General features: G+C 41.6%; 1 protein-coding gene across 9 annotated transcripts in view; it reads left to right on the forward strand.

Annotated features, from left to right (window-relative positions):
- tcf4 (transcription factor 4) overlaps nt 1-20424 on the forward strand; it is a 592048-nt gene that overhangs the window by 500077 nt on the left and 71547 nt on the right. For all 9 annotated transcript variants that reach the window (XM_080182922.1, XM_080182913.1, XM_080182904.1 and 6 more), the window contains 4 exons: nt 1097-1230; nt 7238-7373; nt 16701-16768; nt 20021-20099. In XM_080182922.1, the coding sequence (XP_080039048.1) occupies nt 1097-1230; nt 7238-7373; nt 16701-16768; nt 20021-20099 (417 nt within the window). The remainder of the gene's footprint in view (nt 1-1096; nt 1231-7237; nt 7374-16700; nt 16769-20020; nt 20100-20424) is intronic.

The following is a 20424-nucleotide window of genomic DNA, read 5'->3' on the forward strand; positions in this document are numbered from 1 at the left end:
GAGCAGAGGTGGCTCACCTTTGACCAATGGGATCTTCTGGTCCCACCAAAGTAAATCAATAGCTGTTTGCATGGGTATCAACCTTGGTAGGACCAGAATATCCCTTGGTGTGAAGGGTTGGAAAATCCCGCCCTAAGAGTGGGAAATAAGGTTAGGAATGTGACCTTCCCTGAATGGTGAGGGGGATTTATTCATCATTTCTTCTTCTAAAATCAAGATAAGACAAGTGAATTTCAATTGAAAATGACTCGATTTCCTCACCATAGCAAAGTTTCAATGCTTATTTGCATTAAAATGGTCAAGTGAAAAGAAAAAACTGCCACATCAGTTGACAACAACCTGCACCCAGATAATACCTTTACTGTAAGTTAGAATAGTCCAAGATGCTTCACAAAATTAACAAGATAAAATTTGACACATGGCGATATAAAGTGGCATTGGGGCTGGTAACCACAAACTTGGTCAAAGAGGTAGGTTTTAAGGGATGATATAATGAAGGAGAAGGGAAGAATTGAAGAGTTCATGGCCGAGACAACTAAAGACATAATCGCCAATGTCTCAAGTCACAAAAATTTGGGTGGTGGTCCAAGAAGATGTGGCGCAAAGAAGATGTGGCGCAAACTTAAGTAAAATTATTTGTTTTACGAGCATACAATAGACAGCTTCAGAATGAGATATATACAAAAGCTTTGGGACTCTGGTCTAAGTTGTGTGTGCATTTAGTTTTGCCTGTTCGCTCCATTTCCAGCTGTAGCTGTTCCATTACCAGGCAGATTGATATTAATCAGATGAATTACTTGAACCTTGAAATGAATGATTGTACCTGCAATGCCAACTTTATTTCTTTGTGATTATTGCTATTATTCATTTGGCTGAGACTTAGCTTTTTGTTTTGTTTTAAATCAAGAATTCCACGGATGAATGTTGCTGAGAGGTCATCTTGCAGCTCCAAACTAATGGCACATTCTAATTAAGGGTTCATTACCAACCAAATAGTTGCAATCAAATAATCAGCAGGAATGCTCAATTAAGAATGTTTCTATGGGCCTTTTTTTCTTTTCTGACGGAGTCAATGTAACCTGACCTTTCTTTCCAGATGGGCATCACAACTCTGATCCTTGGACTTCCTCTGGTGCAATGAATCAACCTGGTTATGGAGGCATGCTGGGAAACTCCTCCCATGTTCCACAGTCCAGCAGTTACTGCAGTCTCCATCCACACGAGCGCCTGGTAATAGTGATATCTTATCTGCTGGCAGTTTACTGGCATCATGCATTCATTTTGTAATTCTTTGTCAAGATAACCTGTTTGCCTCGGCATTTTTATTCATGTATCAGAAGTTCAGTGTTTAGTTCAAAATAAGAACATTTCCATGACGTAATTTTTTACTTTATTTACTTAATACTACATATTAACTGTTAGGCACTCAAAGCAATTTTAATTCTTACTCTGGTAGATTTTCAAAATACAATTTATTATTCTCCTCTTTTCTATGTTCTTTTCTTTACCCCTCTTGCCCTGAAGAAGTTGATTCATGCCATGGAAAGAGTATTTTCCCAATGTCCCAATTTTTGTGCGAGCCTAGGGGTGGGTTTTCCATCCATTCCTGCTGGCAGGACCGGAATGGTGACCCCATCTACCCTCTCCACAGGGAGAATGCGAACAGTGGGAAGCCCCATTGACAGAAGCAGGACCAGAAGATCCCATCACCCTCCAATGGCGAGCTGCCTCCGCCTCCACAGAACACGTCACAGAGGAAGTGGAAAATTCTAGAGAACTATTCGACCCTAAGAGCTCCAGCAACACGAGTTCAAATTCAATTAAAAATAGTCCCAGTAATGATGATCTGATAAGAGGTTTATAAAATGTTGAGAGGAGTAGATAGGGTGGATTCTTGGAGGCTTTTTCCCAGGGCTGAAATGGTTGCTACGAGAGGACACAGGTTTAAGGTGCTGGGGAGCAAGAACAGAGGAGATGTTAGGGGTAAGTTTTTCACCCAGAGGGTGGTGAGTGAGTGGAATCGGCTGCTGTTGGTGGTGGTAGAGGCGAACTTGCTGGGGTCTTTTAAAAGGACTTCTGGATGAGTACTTGGGATTTAATGGGATTGGGAGTTACAGATAGTTCTACGGCTTGGTAGGTATGGATATGATCAGCACAACTTGTGGCCGAAGGGCCTGTTTGTGCTGTAGTGTTCTATGTCTATGTAAAAGTACCAGGTTGTCATTAAAAACTGCTGTTCTTACCCTGTCTACCCTTCAGCAATGTGTTGACTCTTAACCTCCCTTTATAGTGACCTAGCAAGCCATTCAGTTTGTTTTTATTTGTTCAGGGGATGTGGGCATCTCTGGCTGGGCCAGCATTTATTGCCCTTCCCTAATAGCCTTTGAACTGATGGCCTACTGGGCCATTGCAGAAGGCACTTTAAGAGTCAACCACATTGCTGTGGGTTTGGAACAGTCTAGACCAGGTAAGAGTGGGCAGACTTCCTTCCTTAAAGGACATTAGAGAACTTAATGGGTTTTTAACAACAGTCAACAATGGTTTCATGATCTTCATTAGACTTTTAATTCCAGAATTCAAATTTGATCATCTGCCATGATGGAATTCAAACCTGGGTCCCCATAGCAGTACCCTGGCTCCCTGGGTTACTCGTCCAGTGTCAATACTACTACATCACCAACTGGATAGATCACCTAGCATCAATCTAGGCATCAGACATATACAAGGCACACCCAGACCAATCAACGTGCAAAATTCTCCTAACAACTCAGGACTTGTGCTAAAATTGGGAGAGCTGCCTGGTGGACTAATGAAGCAACAATCTGACATAATTTTCCTCACAGCATCATATATTCCAGTCAGTGTCTCAGCACCATCCCTGGGTATGTCCTGTCTCATCAGCAGAACAGGCCACCAGAGATGGAAGGTGCTCCATGGGAGTTAATAGCCAGGGAGTCTTCAACATTGATTCCGTACCCCATAAAGTCTTATAGCATTAGATCAAACAAGGGCAAGGAAATCTCCTACTGATAACCACGTAAAACCCCCCTGAGCTGATAAATCAGGACTTATCCATGTTGAACATCCCTTGGAAGAAGAGCTCAGGGTACCAAAGCCACAGAATGTGCTCCAGGTGGAAAACTTCAGTGGTCAACACCAACAACACTCAAGAAACCCAACATTATCCAGGACATTCAGCCCTCTTCAATTGGCACCATGTCCACCACCTTGCAATTCACTCACTCCACCATAGTGGCAGCAGTGTGTACCATCTACAAGGTGCAGCAACTCACTAAGGCCAAGATGCACTGCTGCAACTCACTAAGCCTTCTTCGACAACAACTTCTTCCTAGAAAGACAAGGGTAAGAGATGTATTGAGTTCCCATCCAAGTAGAGCATTATCCTGATTTGATGTTATATTACTGTTCCATCAGTTTCACTGGGTCAAAATCCTGGAAGTCTCATCCTTACATTGCTGTGAGTCTCCCAACGCAAGACTGCAGAGGTTCAAGAATGTGGCTCACCACCATTTCGGAATTAGGGGTGTGCACTATTTGCTGGCCTTGCCAGCCGATATGCACATCCCATGAATAAGTACAAAACAACGCAACCTTCCTATTCTGAATGATGCATTAATGAATTAACCCTTTGGAGATCTAAAAGCAACATACCTTAACAAGCTTGTTTGAATTAGAGTATTTTACATTAAAAAGGTTCACATTTCCACTAACAGGTATTAAAATCATCACAATGTTCTTTTAAATACACTGAAAGTGTCCCCATAGCTTATGCTCATATGTAGTATCTTGGATTTTCATGACAATTTGAGGGATTTCTAATCTGTCAAATTTAACCTGCTAAATATAACAAATACGAAATGTCATGACATCTATTTGCTTGGAACCACCATAGTGGTTTGATGACCTATAACCTGACCGGTCACCACACAAACTGGCTGTGACTCTCACTTTTAATGGTTTCCTTGTTAAGAGAAAAATGTATGCACAAATGGGCACATGTCTGTTATTTTGCACTTCAGTTATTTCTGTAGTGATATCTCCTAGCCTCCTTAAAATTTACAGCTCTATCATCAACAAACACAGTGGGGTTGCACTGCTGCCAGGGACCTGGGTTCAATTCTGGCCTCAGGTCACTGTCTGTGAGGAGTTTGCACATTCTCCCTGAGTCTGCTTGGGTTTCCTTCAGCTGCTTCGGCTTCCCCCCAGTCCAGAGGTATGCAGGTTAGGTGGATTGGCCATGCTAAATTGCCCCTTAGTGTCAGGGGGATTAGCTAGGGTAAGTGCATGGAGTTATGAGGATAGGGCTTGAGTGGGATTATAGTCGGTATAGACTCGAGGGGCTGAATAGCCTCCTTCTGCACTTTAGGGATCCTATGATTTTATTTAATGCGATGAAAAGCTGCTTGTTATGCGTCACCCTTTTGCCTCTGTCTTCCACCTTCCTGCAATCCAGCAGAGGTGCTTGCCCTTATTATTTAAGGTTCCTCTTTTGGGCAAAATAAAAATAGGAAATTTAAGAAAAACTCCAGTCCATTCCACGTGTTAATGTGATAAATATTGAACATATCATATTGCTGCACAGACCCCAGGAAATGTCTGCTCTCAGCCACGAACACAAATGTGCATTTAATTAAAAAATGGTCCAAACGTTCTGCAAATAGTTTTTTTTATTTCTCTATGCTTTATTATAAATAATGGCTTAATTTATATTTCTGCAAATCAAACGCAGCTCTTCTCTTCTTTGTAAACCCATGGGCTTCTATTTGGGTGGGCTGCTTGGCGTGGAAAATTCTAGTGTTTTCCATCTCCGCTATGTGTCTGGTGAACACACTGTTTGAAAAAAAAACAAATAGGAGAGAGGAAACAAGAGACCATTTGGCTGAGGAACATTGATTTTAAAGATTCCTAAAATGGAATGAAAACTAACATCCTCTGTCGTTTTCATTAACAAAATCTGTAAAGTTATCTTAACAGGGGTGTGGGAGGTGTGGGGGGGGGGGGGGGGGGGGGTGGAGGGGGGATGTGGGCAGGGTGGTGAATCCAGTGATGATTACATGATGATCTGGTGAAGATTTACTTGATAATTGCTTTATCCAATCAAGCAGTTATTGGAAATGAGGCTTCTGATAGCAACAGTTTGGTATTAAGGAGTGTACAGTAATTGAAAGGAAGAATCATTCCTTCCCAGAGCAGCATCCAAGTGCCAGGGACCCCGGTTCAATTCCAGCCTTGGGTCACTGTCCATGTGGGGATCACACATTTTCCCCGTGTCTGCCTTGGTTTCCTCCGGGTGCTCTGTTTCCTCCCACAGTCCAAACATGTGCAGTTAGGTTGATTGGCCATGCAAAATTGCCCCCTAGTGTCAGGGGGATTAGCATAGTAAATCCGTGGGATTACGGGGATAGGGCCTGGGTAGGATTGTTGTTGGTGCAAGCTCAATGGGCTGAATGGTCTTCTGCACTGTAGGGATTCTATGATCTTGGCAAGCTCCTTACCGCCACAGTGTTTCCATTCTCCTTACAGAAGCAGATGTTATGAAGTCAAACTGGTATCACCACCTGTTGATTCCCTCCTCTTCTAGCCTATTCCCCTTCCTTGAGTGTTTATCACTGCCATCCGATTGCTGTGGAAAGAAAAGCTGGCTCTGGAGGGAATTAACATTTCTTTTTCATTACTGTCACATGAATGTCTGCACAGTTCTGTGACACATGCTTCATGCCACATTTGTACACTGGCATAACTGTAAATGAAGCCATCCTGCAAAAGGAAAAACTATATACTATTCTGATTTACGACTTGCTGCAGGGTAGTAATGTGGCCGTGGGAGTATTGTTTCAAGGGCTTGAAAATAACTCCACCCAGTTTTGACTGCACAATTCTTTTAAAATGTCTTTAATAAAGTTCCCTGAAACCCCACAGTCATTTGTCAATTCACTTTCAGTATGCCGTGAAACTTCTCTGTGAATCGGCACATGGGAGCCGCCTTCTTGAACCACTGAAGTCTATCAAGTGCAGGTACACCCACCCGACTGATAGGAAGGGAGTTCCAGGATTTTAATCCTATGAAACCACACTCCTGACTTGTGCTTTATAGATGGCAGACAGGCTTTGCGGAGTCAGGAGGTGAGTTACTCACCTCAGAAATCCCAACCTCTGATCAGCTCTTGTAGCCACAGTATTTACATGGCTAACCCAGGTCACTTTCTGGTCAATGGTAACCCCTGGGATGTTGATAGTTTCAGTGATGGTGATGCCAATGAATATCAAGGAGTGATGGTTAGATTCTTTGTTGGAGATGGTCATTGTCTGACACTGGAGGCAAAAATGTTACTTGCCACATGTCAGTCCAAGCCTGACTGTTGTCCAGATTTTGCTGCATATTGGCATAGGCTTCTTCATTATCTGAGGAGCTGTGAATGATGCTGAACTCCCCCATTTCTGATCTTAAGGTGGAGAGGAAATGATTGATGAAGCAGCTGAAGATGATTGGGCCTAGGGCCCTACCCTGAGGAACTCCTGCACTGATGTCCTAGAGCTGAGATTGGCCTCCAACAATCACAACCATAATTCTTTGTGTTACGTATGACTCCAACTTGTGGAGCGGTTCCCCCTTGATTCCCATTGATTTCACTTTTGTTCAGAGTCCTCAGTGCCACACTTAACCAAATGCTGCCTTGATGTCAATGGCAGCCACCCTCACCTCCCTTTGAGTTCAACTTTTTTGCCCATATTTGGACCAAGCCAGTAATGAGGTCAGGAGCCAAAATTTGGAAGAATATATTTCTGAAGAGGAAAACAAAATAGCATGGCCAGGCACCAGGGGTGTGGGACTATTTTGGTAGCTTTTTCAAAGACCTAGCATAGGTAGAGTGGATTGAATTGCCTCCTTGTGTAATCTATGATTCAATGTGGATATCAGAAGAATGCAAATATATAGTGAGACTTGTTTAAGAACAATATCTGACTATTTGATTTGATTTATTATTGTCACATGTATTGTTATACTGTGGAAATTATTGTTTCTTACACACTCAATAGACAAAGAATACCGTTCATTGAGAAGGAAAGGAAAGTGCAGGATGTAGTGTTACAGTCATAGCTAAGGTGTAGAGAAAGATCAATCATATCTATATCTAAAATTAGTAACTTTGTACGTGAAATTAATGCATTTTCCTCTTATGTCTTTGTTACATGTAAATGAACATCTAAAACACAGAGCTACCCATCACACTCCTCCTCGGACATCAATGCCAGTCTTCCCCCGATGTCCAGTTTCCACCGCAGTGGCACAAATCACTATGGCGCTTCGTCCTGCACACCGCCCACCTCCAATGGAACAGACAATATCATGGGTAAGTTGCAAAATAAAATACTACACTCATACAGCACCTTTCAAATCTTCAGGATGTCACTGAGCACATTATAACTGAGGGAGTACTAATTGGTAGTATGGGGGGAACAAAAACAAATAGCTTTGCTGAACTTGTCCAGTGTTGCACATTACTCCTCACAGCTGCTGTTTGTTGATGCACTTTTTTCTGGGAAGAATTGGGAAGTTATTAAATCAGTTGATCCAAGCAATTTGTTTTACTGGAACAAAGTGATATGAACTGTAAAAATAACCAATTTAAACAACATGACTGTCATACACTTATTGCTCTTGTTGCCTCTGTATAATTTTCATTTTTGCTAAATATAATTACTAGAGTGTTAAACTCTCAAACAAAACATATGCTTGAAGAGGGAGAACATTTCAATTCTTGAATACATGTTTGCTACTCATATCCAAAGTATTGCTTTTACTGCAAGAGCTGTTCAACTTTTATGGACCATCCTTGGGACCTCATTGGTTTCTTAGCCCCCTCTACGATTGGATCCCCAGTCCTTTCGGTGTGTTGCTGAGATTGGACAGTATGTGGCTTTTCATACTTGCAGGGCGGGATTTTACGGCCTCGCTCGCTCTGAAGGCATAAAATTCCACCCCAGGTCACTGGACCTCTCCCCTGCTCCAATTCCCATGGCGGCCAACACGGTAAAATTCCAAACTCAGGGTCCATTAGTTATTTTAAAAGGACTTCAGTTGTTGCTTGAAAAGCAATGACAGGCTTTGAGCAGTGAGGCGAATTAAACTAGCTGATTCATATGGGGAAGAAACACAGATTTGGTGGAATGATTAGCTTGCTTCTGTGTTATACCATACAATATTCTAATTATTACAGTAATAACTGCAATAAGATCCAGGTTGGGACTGTAAAGTGTCTCAATGCACACAACCTGGCAAACCTTCCTCGATATTTAACCCAGTAAAGAGAAAGCAATTTGTTTTTAAATCTCCTGTTGGACTATCAGTCATGAAGACCAAATTATTCCAGAAGATCTTAAAAATAAAATGTTTGAGCCATTAGTGATGACCACACCCAAAAGACCTCAGGCTCTTGAGTAATGTCTGAATGTAAATTTGGGCCTGTGTGCAGCTGTGAGTCAACCAAATGATCATTATAAGCGCACTGTTTATGAAAAGTCTTCAGGGAAACTTCTTTCCTTTAAAAACTCAACAAGTGATTAAAATTATATTAAAAGCATCATCCCTGTCCACCCGGCAGTAGGATATTTCAGTTGCATGCAATAAAAGAACTAACTACAGAAAATAAAACAAAACAAAAAGGTTTAATAAAGAAACTTCATTACTCCAACACTTGGAGCCACACCCTGGGCCATATGAGCTCCCCACAATTCACTTAACGGACACTTAGCACCTCATTTACATTCTCTTCATCCTATCCACATCCTATCTTCTTCCACCCCCACCCCAATAGTGTAAATCTCTGCTGATTCCTTTTGCTCTTAACTCTGACGAAGGATCATCTAGACTTGAAACATTGGCTCTATTCACTCCCCACAGATGCTGTCAGACCTGCTGACATTTTCCAACATTTTCTGTTTTTGCCCCACAATTCCCATGTACTTCTTATTTAAACTGGGTCAGCTGACCACAACATCATTTCATCATTGGTTATATCGTCTACCAGGTAAGCTGACCCTCACAGCTTGTTACCATTAGCTGCATTATAACAGACCCTATTATTTCACTGGTTTCATTAGAACAGATTCTCCTTTTTTCTTCAAATTAAAGATAACCATCCTCCAGTTGGATAACTGTAGATTTGCACCAACCCAGGTGAGCTTTGAAACCTCCTTGTTTTCCAGCGTTTGTTTAAAGCTGGTCAAATCAATTCACTCTTCGCTAATAGTCAGGTGAATATTATCCCATAAAGATCATTGCCCACAACACTCAATTGGTATCTACATTCTCAATGTTGCCATTAAAAATAACTGTTAATGTGTCAGACAAATATATCCCCATATCTACTGCCTCCACTAATGCTAGAGCGTCAGCCACCATGTACTTTTGACAATCCTTTTTTTTATTTTCTTTGCTTCCCAGGCCAAGGGCAACATTTTCCTTCCTTACCTACCAAGAATATTATGAATCTGGCAATGCTCAAATGTCTATCTCGTAGATTGGCATGTGAAGCATCACTAAACGCAACTAACTGTCCTATCATACTCTTCAACAATTCAGTATCTTTTTCATTGGCCGGTTCATCATTTTCCAGTGATCTTTCTCTGGTTATGGGAACAGAATCAATGCTGTCTAGATGTCCCTGGTGATTCATCATGACCCCAGACTTGCTTTGTCGGGTATCAAGACCGAGATATCAAAAAGCACCAGATGCTTGATTCCTTTCTGTTTTTAGCCTATTAATTACCGTCTTTTCAAACTCTTCTGTGCCACCCCATAGGAAGTCATCAAAATGCATCATGAAAATTCCGGCCAATTTTCCTTCAGGCTCCCAATAGAACATTGCAGGGGCTGCTTGTAACTGGCCATAGCCAGTTATCAGCACTACAGATTGTACAGAAAAATACCATACCTTCAGTGCATCACTCAATCCATATATGCATTTGTTCCACAACCATCCCTGTGTATTGCCTGCTTCTTTGGGTAGCTTCAAAAACCTTTTCTTTGAAATGTTTAGTCCTGCAGAAATAACACTATATAAAAAACAACAAGAATAAGAAATAACACTACATTATATAACACTACATTCTGCACTCTCTCATTTCCTTCTCTATGAATGGTATGTTTTGTCTGTACAGCACGCAAGAAACAATACTTTTCACTGTATTTTAATGCATATGACAATAATAAAGTCAAATCAGATACCGCTTTGATATCTATCAATTATATTCCCAATTATTAGATGCTAGGATAGTGAAAAAAAAATCAGTGTCACTGCGAATTCACTGATGGGACAGAGCAGGCTGCTCTTCGTCTGGTACCTTGGTGTACCAGACTGTCCAATTCTTTTTGGTTGGCCTCTTATTTCCATGAGCTCCATTTTATTGGCAGTCACCAACAGTTGCCTATCATGGGGACTTCTACTACTATTACTATCATTGGTTTGATTTCTAGCCTTCCCCTCATTAAACTCCAGCCTCTACTGCCATGTCTGTTGCTGTCAGGGCTGCTACTCTCAGACCGCTGTTCTCTGTTAACACAACTTCGGTCACATATTTGAGACATTTTCCTGGGTTCACTCGTGCTCACTGTCTCATCCTCAGCGCTAAAATCTCGTTTTTTTGGCTTCCATCTTTCCACCCCATTCTTCCCAATCTATAGCTTTTGCTTTTTGCCCTTGGTTCTTGAACATTGAGCCAGTGTTTATACTTTCCTGCAGCTTTTCCTGCTCTTCTGATTATAGTGCCATCCCTCCACTCACTTGATCCTTCGGGTATATATGATACCACTGTGCCCACTTTGGGTAACTGAACCTTTGAAGTACAGCTTCATCCCCTGCCTCACTGTTAATTAACTGATCATCAGATTCCTTCTCATCTATAGCTATCTGATCATCATAGTTGTTCAAGGTGTGTGTATGTGAGGTACAAGGTGCATCTTTTATTTCTACATTTTATCCTGATGTTCAAAATTCATAATCAGTTCCCACTACTCTCAGAGTGGGCTCGCACTTTCTGGTTACCGTGTTACAATGTAACTACCTTGCCTCCCGTCCCTATCACTTTACCTGGTCCTTTACATTTTTTTATAGTAGACCATATCACCTTTCTCAAAATGGACCCCTGACAGTCTTATGCAATGCCTGAGGGCTCGTCTGCCCTGCATTCCCTGCAGGAAAAATGGAGCTAATGCTTGTCCCTCAAACTGCTTGGAACTCATCACTCATAAGTTCAACCCATTGTCCATCAGGAAATTAGACTGTGCCCCCAACCCTGTTCCAATCCAATAAGCCATAATTTTGTCCGCAGTAGTCTTTTTATCTTTGCTATAAATCAGTGTAGATATGCTAAGCTGGATAGCCATGTCCCTAAAATGTAGTAAATAGATGTCTTTGTCTTTATCCCAAATTCATCACCGCTATATTGTTGAAATTCCAGGCTAATTGTAGTCATACAACAGGATGCAGAGGTGTCCTTCCATATTTTGTACAAATCTCACACTGGGCTGATATTTGCTCTGATATCATTAAAGACTTTATCCAGCACACCAGCATCCTGTAGCAGCGCTCACAGTCTGTGGTGCTAGATGAACAAACTGCATATGAAGTTTCAAAATAATCTTCCTTTTGTCCGATCAAGCTGCTGTCTATAAGTGACACTAATGCGTCATGAATCCTTTGGTTAAACATTTTCGGTTCACTTAAGAGAAGACAATCATGGCCTGACCTCGTAAAGTGTAGATCTACACTTCTTCAAAATACTACAGCTTTGTCATGCTTGGCCTAATTCATGAGTGGCCTAATTCTGCTCCTATGTCTTATGGTCTAAGGTTATGCTTCAAATTGATAGTCATCTGGGCAATTTTCACGATAGATGTTCTTAATATTAAAGCTATGTCACTCGAAACAACGTCCGTACATATGAAGAAACTGATTCCTGCAATTCTACAAGGAATCATCACTCTTTTGGAAGATGTTAAAGTATTGTCATCTCTAAATCGAAAACAGGTGGAACTGTCACTTTCTTTAACTTTCCTTCAAGGGACCCCAAGTAGCAATTTAGCCAATCTTTGCCACTTACAATTGGTGTACATCCACTACCCAAATCTGCACAGTTGAAAGAGTCTATCATCAGCACGCTCATTATTGGGATCAATTTTTCTTTGACTTAAACAATACCTAATTGGTCCTTATCTTCATCACTGTTGGTTTTTACATATTCTGTGTCATGTATAGGTTCAAAGACACATTTTCTTCTTTTTGGACAATTCACTATAAAGTGAAACAGGGAATTGCATTGAAAACTGCAATTCACAATCCCTTTTCCTGGATTTAAATGTCATTTATCATCCTGCCATGTGTTTCTTCTATCTCCATTATTAATTCAGTTATATCAGATTTCAACACCAGGTCTATTATTAGTGTAACCGTCACTGTTTAGGGGTCTTCATATACCATTTGGTGAAGAATGCAGCTGAGCTACGATTAAATCCTCTACTCTGGGTGCTGTAGCGTTCTGATCTGAATTGAAAAGAGTGGCTGTGAACGATTGCTTTGCAAAAAATCTTTTTAATGATGCTACCATTTGATCAAAGAGGGACTCTGTTCCCTTAAATTGTGCTCCAGTGATTACCAGAAGACTGTTCATCCAAGACAGACATGCAGAGTCCAAAAACTTAAAGGCTAATACCGCATCCGGAATCTCCAAATTAAATTTCATGAGCCTGTTACAGCCGCTATCAAAATTTTCCTCCGTGGACTTTTTTTTGTCTTCCAATCCTGTCAAAAATCACCTATCCTTCATAATTCTCCAAAAACTTATCTTTTTGGTAAAATTTAACTCGTTATTGCTACAGGAGCTGTAACCCTTTTTTCTTTATTTAGGGCATCTGCAGTCCAGTCAGAAAACACTTCGCTCCTTATCTTACTTCGAGCCAGAAATTAGAAAGCTAAGGCCATGCCTTCCTTTTTCCTCAGTATTGTAGTAACAAGGGTCCACATTTCCACTTCTGCCTTCCATTGCCGGTATGGTTCGGTATCCATAAAGATAGGGGGACAATCACACAACGTAAGTTTGCTTCTATCATCTGCCGTGATCGTGTCCTAAGTCCGTAGCACCACTTCAAAAACAAACAAGTTACAATGGGTTTTCCTCTAGTACCAATGTTCATCCAGCTGTAAGGGTACTTCAGTTGCATGCAATAAAAGAGCTAACTTCGAAAAGTAAATCAAAGAAAAAGATTTATTAAAGAAACTTAATTACTCCAACACTTGGGACAACACCCTAGGCCATACAAGCTCCCCACAATTCCCATCTGCTTCTTATTTGTGCTGTGTTAGCTGGTCGGCCAACCACCAAATCATTTTGTCATTGGTTACATTGTCTACCAGGTCAGCTGACCCTTACAGCATGTTACCATTGGTTACATTATAACGATCCCACCAGTAAGTAATGCCCTTATAGCAACAGTGACATACTCAAATGGGTTGGCGGGGGTCGGGTCTGTGGGAGCAGGCGAGGCTGGTCCGGGAATGTATGCGGGGAGACAGTTCGGCCATCAGGGGTCACACAGCTGGTGATGCGGGGGTTGCGAGGCAGATGGGGGCCACTGCGCATGTGCCGATCTCAGTGCTGACAGATGGGCACATGCACAATGGCTCGCTCAGTGCTATGCTGTCAGCCTCTCCAGCGGTAATAGGCTCCATCCACTGATTTTTAGACTGATTCACCTAGCGCACTTTGCAGTACACAGAGTGTGGGAGATTCATTTTGAAACTCCTGCTAAAAAAACTAGCATGATTTACTCTAGTTTTTACACGAATTTAGCATTTAGAATTGTTTTTAGAGAATGCCCCAGAATCTTCACCATGCAGATGGAAGCCAGTTGGCCCATCAAGATTACACTGGCTCTCTGAAGAAGCATTCTACCTTGACCCACTCCCCTGCTTTATCCTCGTAACCTTGCACATTCTTTCTATTAAGATAGCAATCCAATTCCCTTTTCAATACTTCAGTCAAACCTACCTCTACCATCCTCTCAAGAAATTTCTTCCAGACTGTAACCACCCTCTGGGCGAAGTAAGTTTTCCTCGCATCACTTCTACTCCTTTTGCCAATTATTTGGGATCTGTGTCCTGAAAGTTTTTATGCTGTCTTTAATGAGAACATGATCTCACTATTTATCCTTCCCTACCTGTCAGGATCTTGAATACCTCTCACCCCTTTCCTCCAAAGACTCAGACCCAATCTCTTGAATCAATCCTCATAATTATTCTTTATTCCTGAAATCATTCTTGTGAAGCTCCTGTGTATTCTTTCCAATGCCTTTGCATCCATCCTTAGGTATGGTACCCATACCTGGATATAGTACTCCAGATGAGGCCTAACTAGTGTCTTATACAAGATCAACATGTCCTCTTTAATCTTGTAGTCAATGCCCCCAGTCATAAAGTCTAAGATATGATATGCTTTAATAACTGTTCTCTTAATATGCCCTGCTATTGTCAGTGATGTACGTATATATGCAACAAGGTCCCTCTGTTCCTGCACTACCTTTAGGATTTCTCCCTTTATTCTATGCTGTTTCTCTATATCCTCCTGCCAAAATTAATCAGCTCACACTTCTCTACATGGAATTTTCTTTGCCACTTGTCTGCCCAATCCATCACATGTTTATGTCATTTTGAAGCTCAAGACTACCTGTTTCCCTTTTGCTCTTTGGGATAGAATTTTGATGACAAGTCTGTTATGTAGCATTGAATCAAATACCTTTGGAAAATCCATGTTTATCATATCAGAACATAGGACATAGGGCTGAATTTTACAGCTCTCCCTACCTGCAGGATCTTCTGACCCAACCGGAAGTTACCCCTGCCTCCCTGTGGCGTGTTCCCTGGTGGAGCGACTGGCAATTAATGCAAATGGCCATTAGCCAGAAGATCCCGCTGGCAGCAATGGCAACCCACTACCATAAAGCCCGCCACAGTGGAATGAAGGAGGGAAGGTTGGTGCTTACAGTAACAACATTTCAAGTCTCCTCTAATTACAATTTCTCATCCCTGACATTGATGTGGTGAATCTAGGATGAACTTTTTAAAATTTATTCTTAATGGAATGTGAGCAATACCAACTAGGCCAACATTTCTTGCCCACCCCTAATTGTCTTGAGAAGGCAGTGGTAAACTGTCACCAAGACCTGCTGCTGTCCATGTGGTAACAGTACATCCACAGTGCTATTAGGATGGAAACTCCGGGATTTTAACTAAGTGACAGTGAAGGAATGTGGATATATTTTATTTATTTTATTTCCGGTGCCTAGATCAATGCATTGTAGTCCATCTGGATTCATTCCTTGTACATTTCTACAATTTTGTGGTGATCCAATACAATGGAATAGTGCTGAACCCTTTCAGAGGGCATTTGAGAGTCAACCATATTGACATAAATCACATTAATCTCTTTCATGACATTGATATCTTCCTGACATTAATGCCTTTTCTGTTAGCAGCAGCCAGGAAGTTCAGACAGAACTTTAATGGTTGCTTAACCAAGGTTTTGCACATTTTTATTTTTATACATCAATTCTTTAAAAGAAATCAGGAAGTTAACAAGACCTCAGCTGACAGATCAATGACTAAATGACTCATATGGCCTGGTATCGAGCCATATGGACTTGGAGCAACCTGAGTTAATGCCTATTTTCATCGTTAGCAGAGCTAGGGCACTGAAAGGGAAGCTAGAGTTGGCTTCAGTGTCAGATACTTGTGTCTATAAATGATATTACCTTAATGACTTCATAATCTTGGGCCACATTTTCTCCAGGCAGAAACATAAAAAATAGAAGCAGGAATAGGCCATTCGGCCCTTAGAGCCTGCTCCACCATTCATTTCGACCATGGCTGATCATCAAAATCAATACCCTGATTCTACCTCTCCCCATATCACTGTATCCCTTCAACCCCAAGAGTTGTATCTAATTTCTTCTTGAAATCACACAATGTTTTAGCCTCAACCAATCATAGAATCTAGAGGACAGAAACAGGAAATTAGGTCCACCAATACTTTTGTACACTTGAACCACTTTATTTTAATCTTCTTTTACAAATTTCCCATTTCCTTTGATCACTAAATTGGTTCTGGGCTTGAGTCTAGAGATTTGTGCTCACCATAGTCATCTGGTTGGCACTTGAAAATAGGCACACTGGGAACTGTCTCTTACTTTGTGCCTTTCGTAACTGAAGCATAACCTTCATAAGTATTTGCCTCTCCTCAGACTAAGCATGCTGAGACCTATCCCCATTCTGTCTGTGCATCTTTGAACACTAACTTAAATAGAAGGGAGCAGCTGTTTTTAGGTGGGCTAGGCACCAGTATCGTCTGATATGTATGACGCTATTCAAATTTAATCAGTACAGGGCAAGGACGTTCAGTTAAAAGCATGAAGCTCTCGGTGTTTAATATTATTCTCTCCACCTAATAGTCCATCTGCACCAAATAAAACTGATAATGCTACATTCCAACATTTGTGATGTCATCTGGCAGTTTTCCATAGCCCTGTGTCATGGGTTGTTTCGCTCACAAGTTATGTAATGCTTGAATGTTCCTGCAGGTTGTGACCTAATTTGATAAACCTTAACTTCTTTTCTCTGTGCTTCCAGTAACCAGATCAGGAGTGCCAACTAGCAGCTCACAGACTGGCGACGCACTGGGTAAAGCACTTGCATCAGTAAGTGGAGGGACTATTGTTCACTTATTTTCTTTTGCGTAGGAATGGGGACGGCTGTGAATGGGTGAGGGGGAGCTTCTGTTTTAACTTGTGGTTAGCACTGCAACCTCACAGTGCCAGGGACCCAGGTTCAATTCCTGACTTGGGTCACTGCCTGTGCAGAGTCTGCACCTTCTCCCCATGTCTGCATGAGTTTCCTTCCACAGTGCTGGTTAGGTGCTTGGCTATGCTAAATTCTCCTTCAGTGCATCCAAACAGCCACCGGAGTATGGTAACTAGGATGTTTTTACAGTAACTTTATTGCAGTGTGAATATGAGCCTATTTGTGACACTAATAACTAAACTTAAAAAAACTTAAAACTTTAAACTTGATATATCTGGCAGCCATGTAATGCATTGATGTGAAATTTGAGATGGGGATATTCTTATGGATAATTACTTACTGGCGCAACCAATCTAATCCAAACTTTTTGCTGGATGGGATTTGGATTTTATTTTTAATGGTATAATCTGCTGTAAATACAGCTGTAGGGGCTACCTGGCATAGTCCCCACAACGACTACATTTAGCTGGAATTTTTAGTGATGGCATCCAAAGAGACCTGACCTGGGAAAATGGGGTTGGTCCAGTTGGCTTTGAAACAGGTTGGGCTTCAAGCACATAGGAAATTTTTTTTTGTATTAAAAGAGCAGTGCCTATTTCTCCAGGTCTAAGAGAATTGAAATTTTAACAAGATATTTATCCCTGGATTTTAGAAAAGGATAGTGATGGGGAGTTTGCACTTTAAAGTATTTTACTATCCATGTATATTTATTAGATAACAGCAAAGGCTTGGTGAAAGCACGAATATGAAACTTGGCATCATAGTGTTATGGGCTGCTGAGAGACATATGGGGCAAGATTCTCTGGTCTCCCAGCCATGTGTTCCCTGTCATCGGGGTGGGGGGAAGGGGGGGAAGGGCAGCAGGAAAACCGTGGGCGGGAGTGCATTGCCAACAAGAATGGAAAACCCCGTCGGCATGAACAGCCAGAGAATTGCGACCAAGGTTGCATTTTATCAGTGGATAGATCGCTCATTACCCACTACCCCCCTCTTCCCCAGAAGGAAAGTCGTCAGGGAGTCATAACACGCTGTAGGCTGGGCTAAATTGTTGGAGAGTGGGATTTCTGGCCCACATTGATTTTACAACCAGCCATGAATGCAAGCCAGTTTCTAGGCCAATGAGTGGAGACCAAGCCAGAAGAAACACACAGTTCAGTGTAATGCTTTTGTGCATCCCTTGAAAGATATGGGTAAGAAATAGATCTGTTAAGTCAGGATTTTGTGACATGGACTTTGCAGAAGGATACAAGAGTGGGGATGAATGAGTTTAGCTTCTTTCACACTAAAAGGTTTGTATTACAAGATTGCAATGGGTGGGGATCAGCACAAAATGTGCTGAATGTGGATTTTTCGGCATTTGTGCTTAACCCCATTCCACCTCTCCTCACTTATCAACACAGTTTTTAATAACCAGTATGGGTGTTTAGAATAGTGTGTACAAAGTCTTTTCTGACAGGTGACAGCATGTGGGATCTTGGATTTTGTAGACAAAGGCATTGAGTGTAAAAGGGGCAAAGCTATGCTGAGCCTTTATAAAGCTCTGGTAGACCCCCTACTAGTCCAATTTTGGCCACCAGATTTGAGGATAGATGCTAAGGTCATTGAGAGTTTAGAGAGGAGATCTACTGGAATGGTTCCAGGGATTGGGGGTTTAGTTCCAAGGTTAGGCTGGGATTATTCTCCTTGGAGTAGTCCCCGAGGGGAGATTGAATAGAAATAATGCAAGATTTTGATGGATTTAGATAAGATAGGGAAATGTAAAGGGATTCAGAATGCCTTCGGACTAAAGATCAGCAGATTGTGGTAGTTAGGATCAGAGTAGATCGGGTACAGTAAGAGCTATAAACTATCCAAAATATGCTGCTTGCATCGAGGTACATATAACCACTATTAGAGAATTTAGACATGTATTTTTGAAAACACATTTTGTATTTAAAGCATACATCTTTGTTAACAACATAATGCTCGTAAGGCATAATGGGAAGTAGTTAAGTAAAAAAAACGTTCCTTAAGACACAATAATGCTGCTGAGCAAAGAAAAAAACAATTCTTATCAGTAGTCTCCAGACAGCCCTCATGTATGGAATACACATTGAACCAAGGACACCAGATAAGGGGGTCTGGAAAATATCAGGAAACTGTGAATAAGACCCCTAAGGCCTACAAACTGATCATGCAATCCCGTGCTGCCCAGGAGTAGGTGTCATTGGCCAAGATGTAACGTCTACACTTATAATGATTGGCTCATACCCAACTGGGTTCGCAGATAGCTTTTGAAAATTGTATAATTGCAGAACTAAGAGTAATGTAATTTCAGAGTTGATTTAGACTGCTCCAAATTGCTCTCCTCATACGTTGACCAAACTTGGAAAATAAAGAATGTCTTTTACTGGTGTACTGTCTCCATGTGTCTTTGTGTTAGATAAACCGTAATTAAGAGGGGAAATCCCCTGTGGGAAAGCCGACATATTACATAGTGTCTGAAAAACGTTCCTACAGCAAGGAAAGACCCTTACCATTGGTTGATGTGATGTAATGACTAGGACACACAGATTGAAGCAAGTGATGCAGGAAAAATGTGAGGAAGAACTTTCTTATACGGCAAGTGAAAATGACCTGGACCTTTCTGCTAGTGAAGCTGATGGAAGTGAAAGCAGCCAATAATTACAAAAGGAAAAGGATGGGTGCTTGAAGAAAATAAACTTCCAGGATTACAGGGACTGAGTGGGACAAGTGTGACTTACTGAATTGCCCCTTAGGGAGACGACATTGAGCCAGTGTGCCATAATTGAGTCTGCAGCTTTACAATAAGAGTCCAGTAACACATAAGTTCATTATCTGCATCAGCCCTATTGCAAGTTGCTTGTTTTAGGAATAAGGTCTATTTTTCAAAATTTGTACCCTGAGCTATACTGGGAGTTAATGCAACTTGCATCTTTCACATTCAGGAATTTTAGTGTGAAGCAGCTGTAAACTTGCAATAAATACAAAATGCTCAACAGTGGAGTAAAATTGGCTTACTGTTTCCAGAGTGTTAAAGACCTAACAGCTCAAATAGAATGGCCAGCTCGTACTGATATTATAGACATGTATAAGTGCACTCTGATGATTAAAAGCGTCCTTTTAAAAAATTCCTGCTTCTCTTTTAGATCTACTCACCGGATCACACTAACAACAGTTTCCCTTCAACTCCATCGACGCCTGTTGGATCTCCGCCAACTCTCACAGGTAAAACAATCCAACAACGTTTCAGGCAATGTGTGTGTGCACATGTGGGTGTGTGTGTTTATGTGAGTGGGTATGTGTAGGTGTGTGCCTTGCTGGCCTCTTGAAGGACCATGATGGCCAAGTCTGGAAGGGCGGGTTGGTCTGGCAGTTCTGAGTGATCTCCCACACCAGATGCTGGAAGGGCAGCTTGCAGATCAGCAGCTTGATGGATTTCTGGTAGCAGCAGATCTCCTGCAGTGCCAGAGTGCCGGGCTGGTAGCGGTGAAGCTTCTTCACTCCGCTGGAGTGCTGTTGCTGGCAGCTTTGGTATCCAGCTGCTAATGGG

This window comes from Carcharhinus amblyrhynchos, chromosome 1, assembly GCF_965287045.1.
Source record: "Carcharhinus amblyrhynchos chromosome 1, sCarAmb.v2.hapA, whole genome shotgun sequence".
NCBI classification, from domain to species: domain Eukaryota; kingdom Metazoa; phylum Chordata; class Chondrichthyes; order Carcharhiniformes; family Carcharhinidae; genus Carcharhinus; species Carcharhinus amblyrhynchos.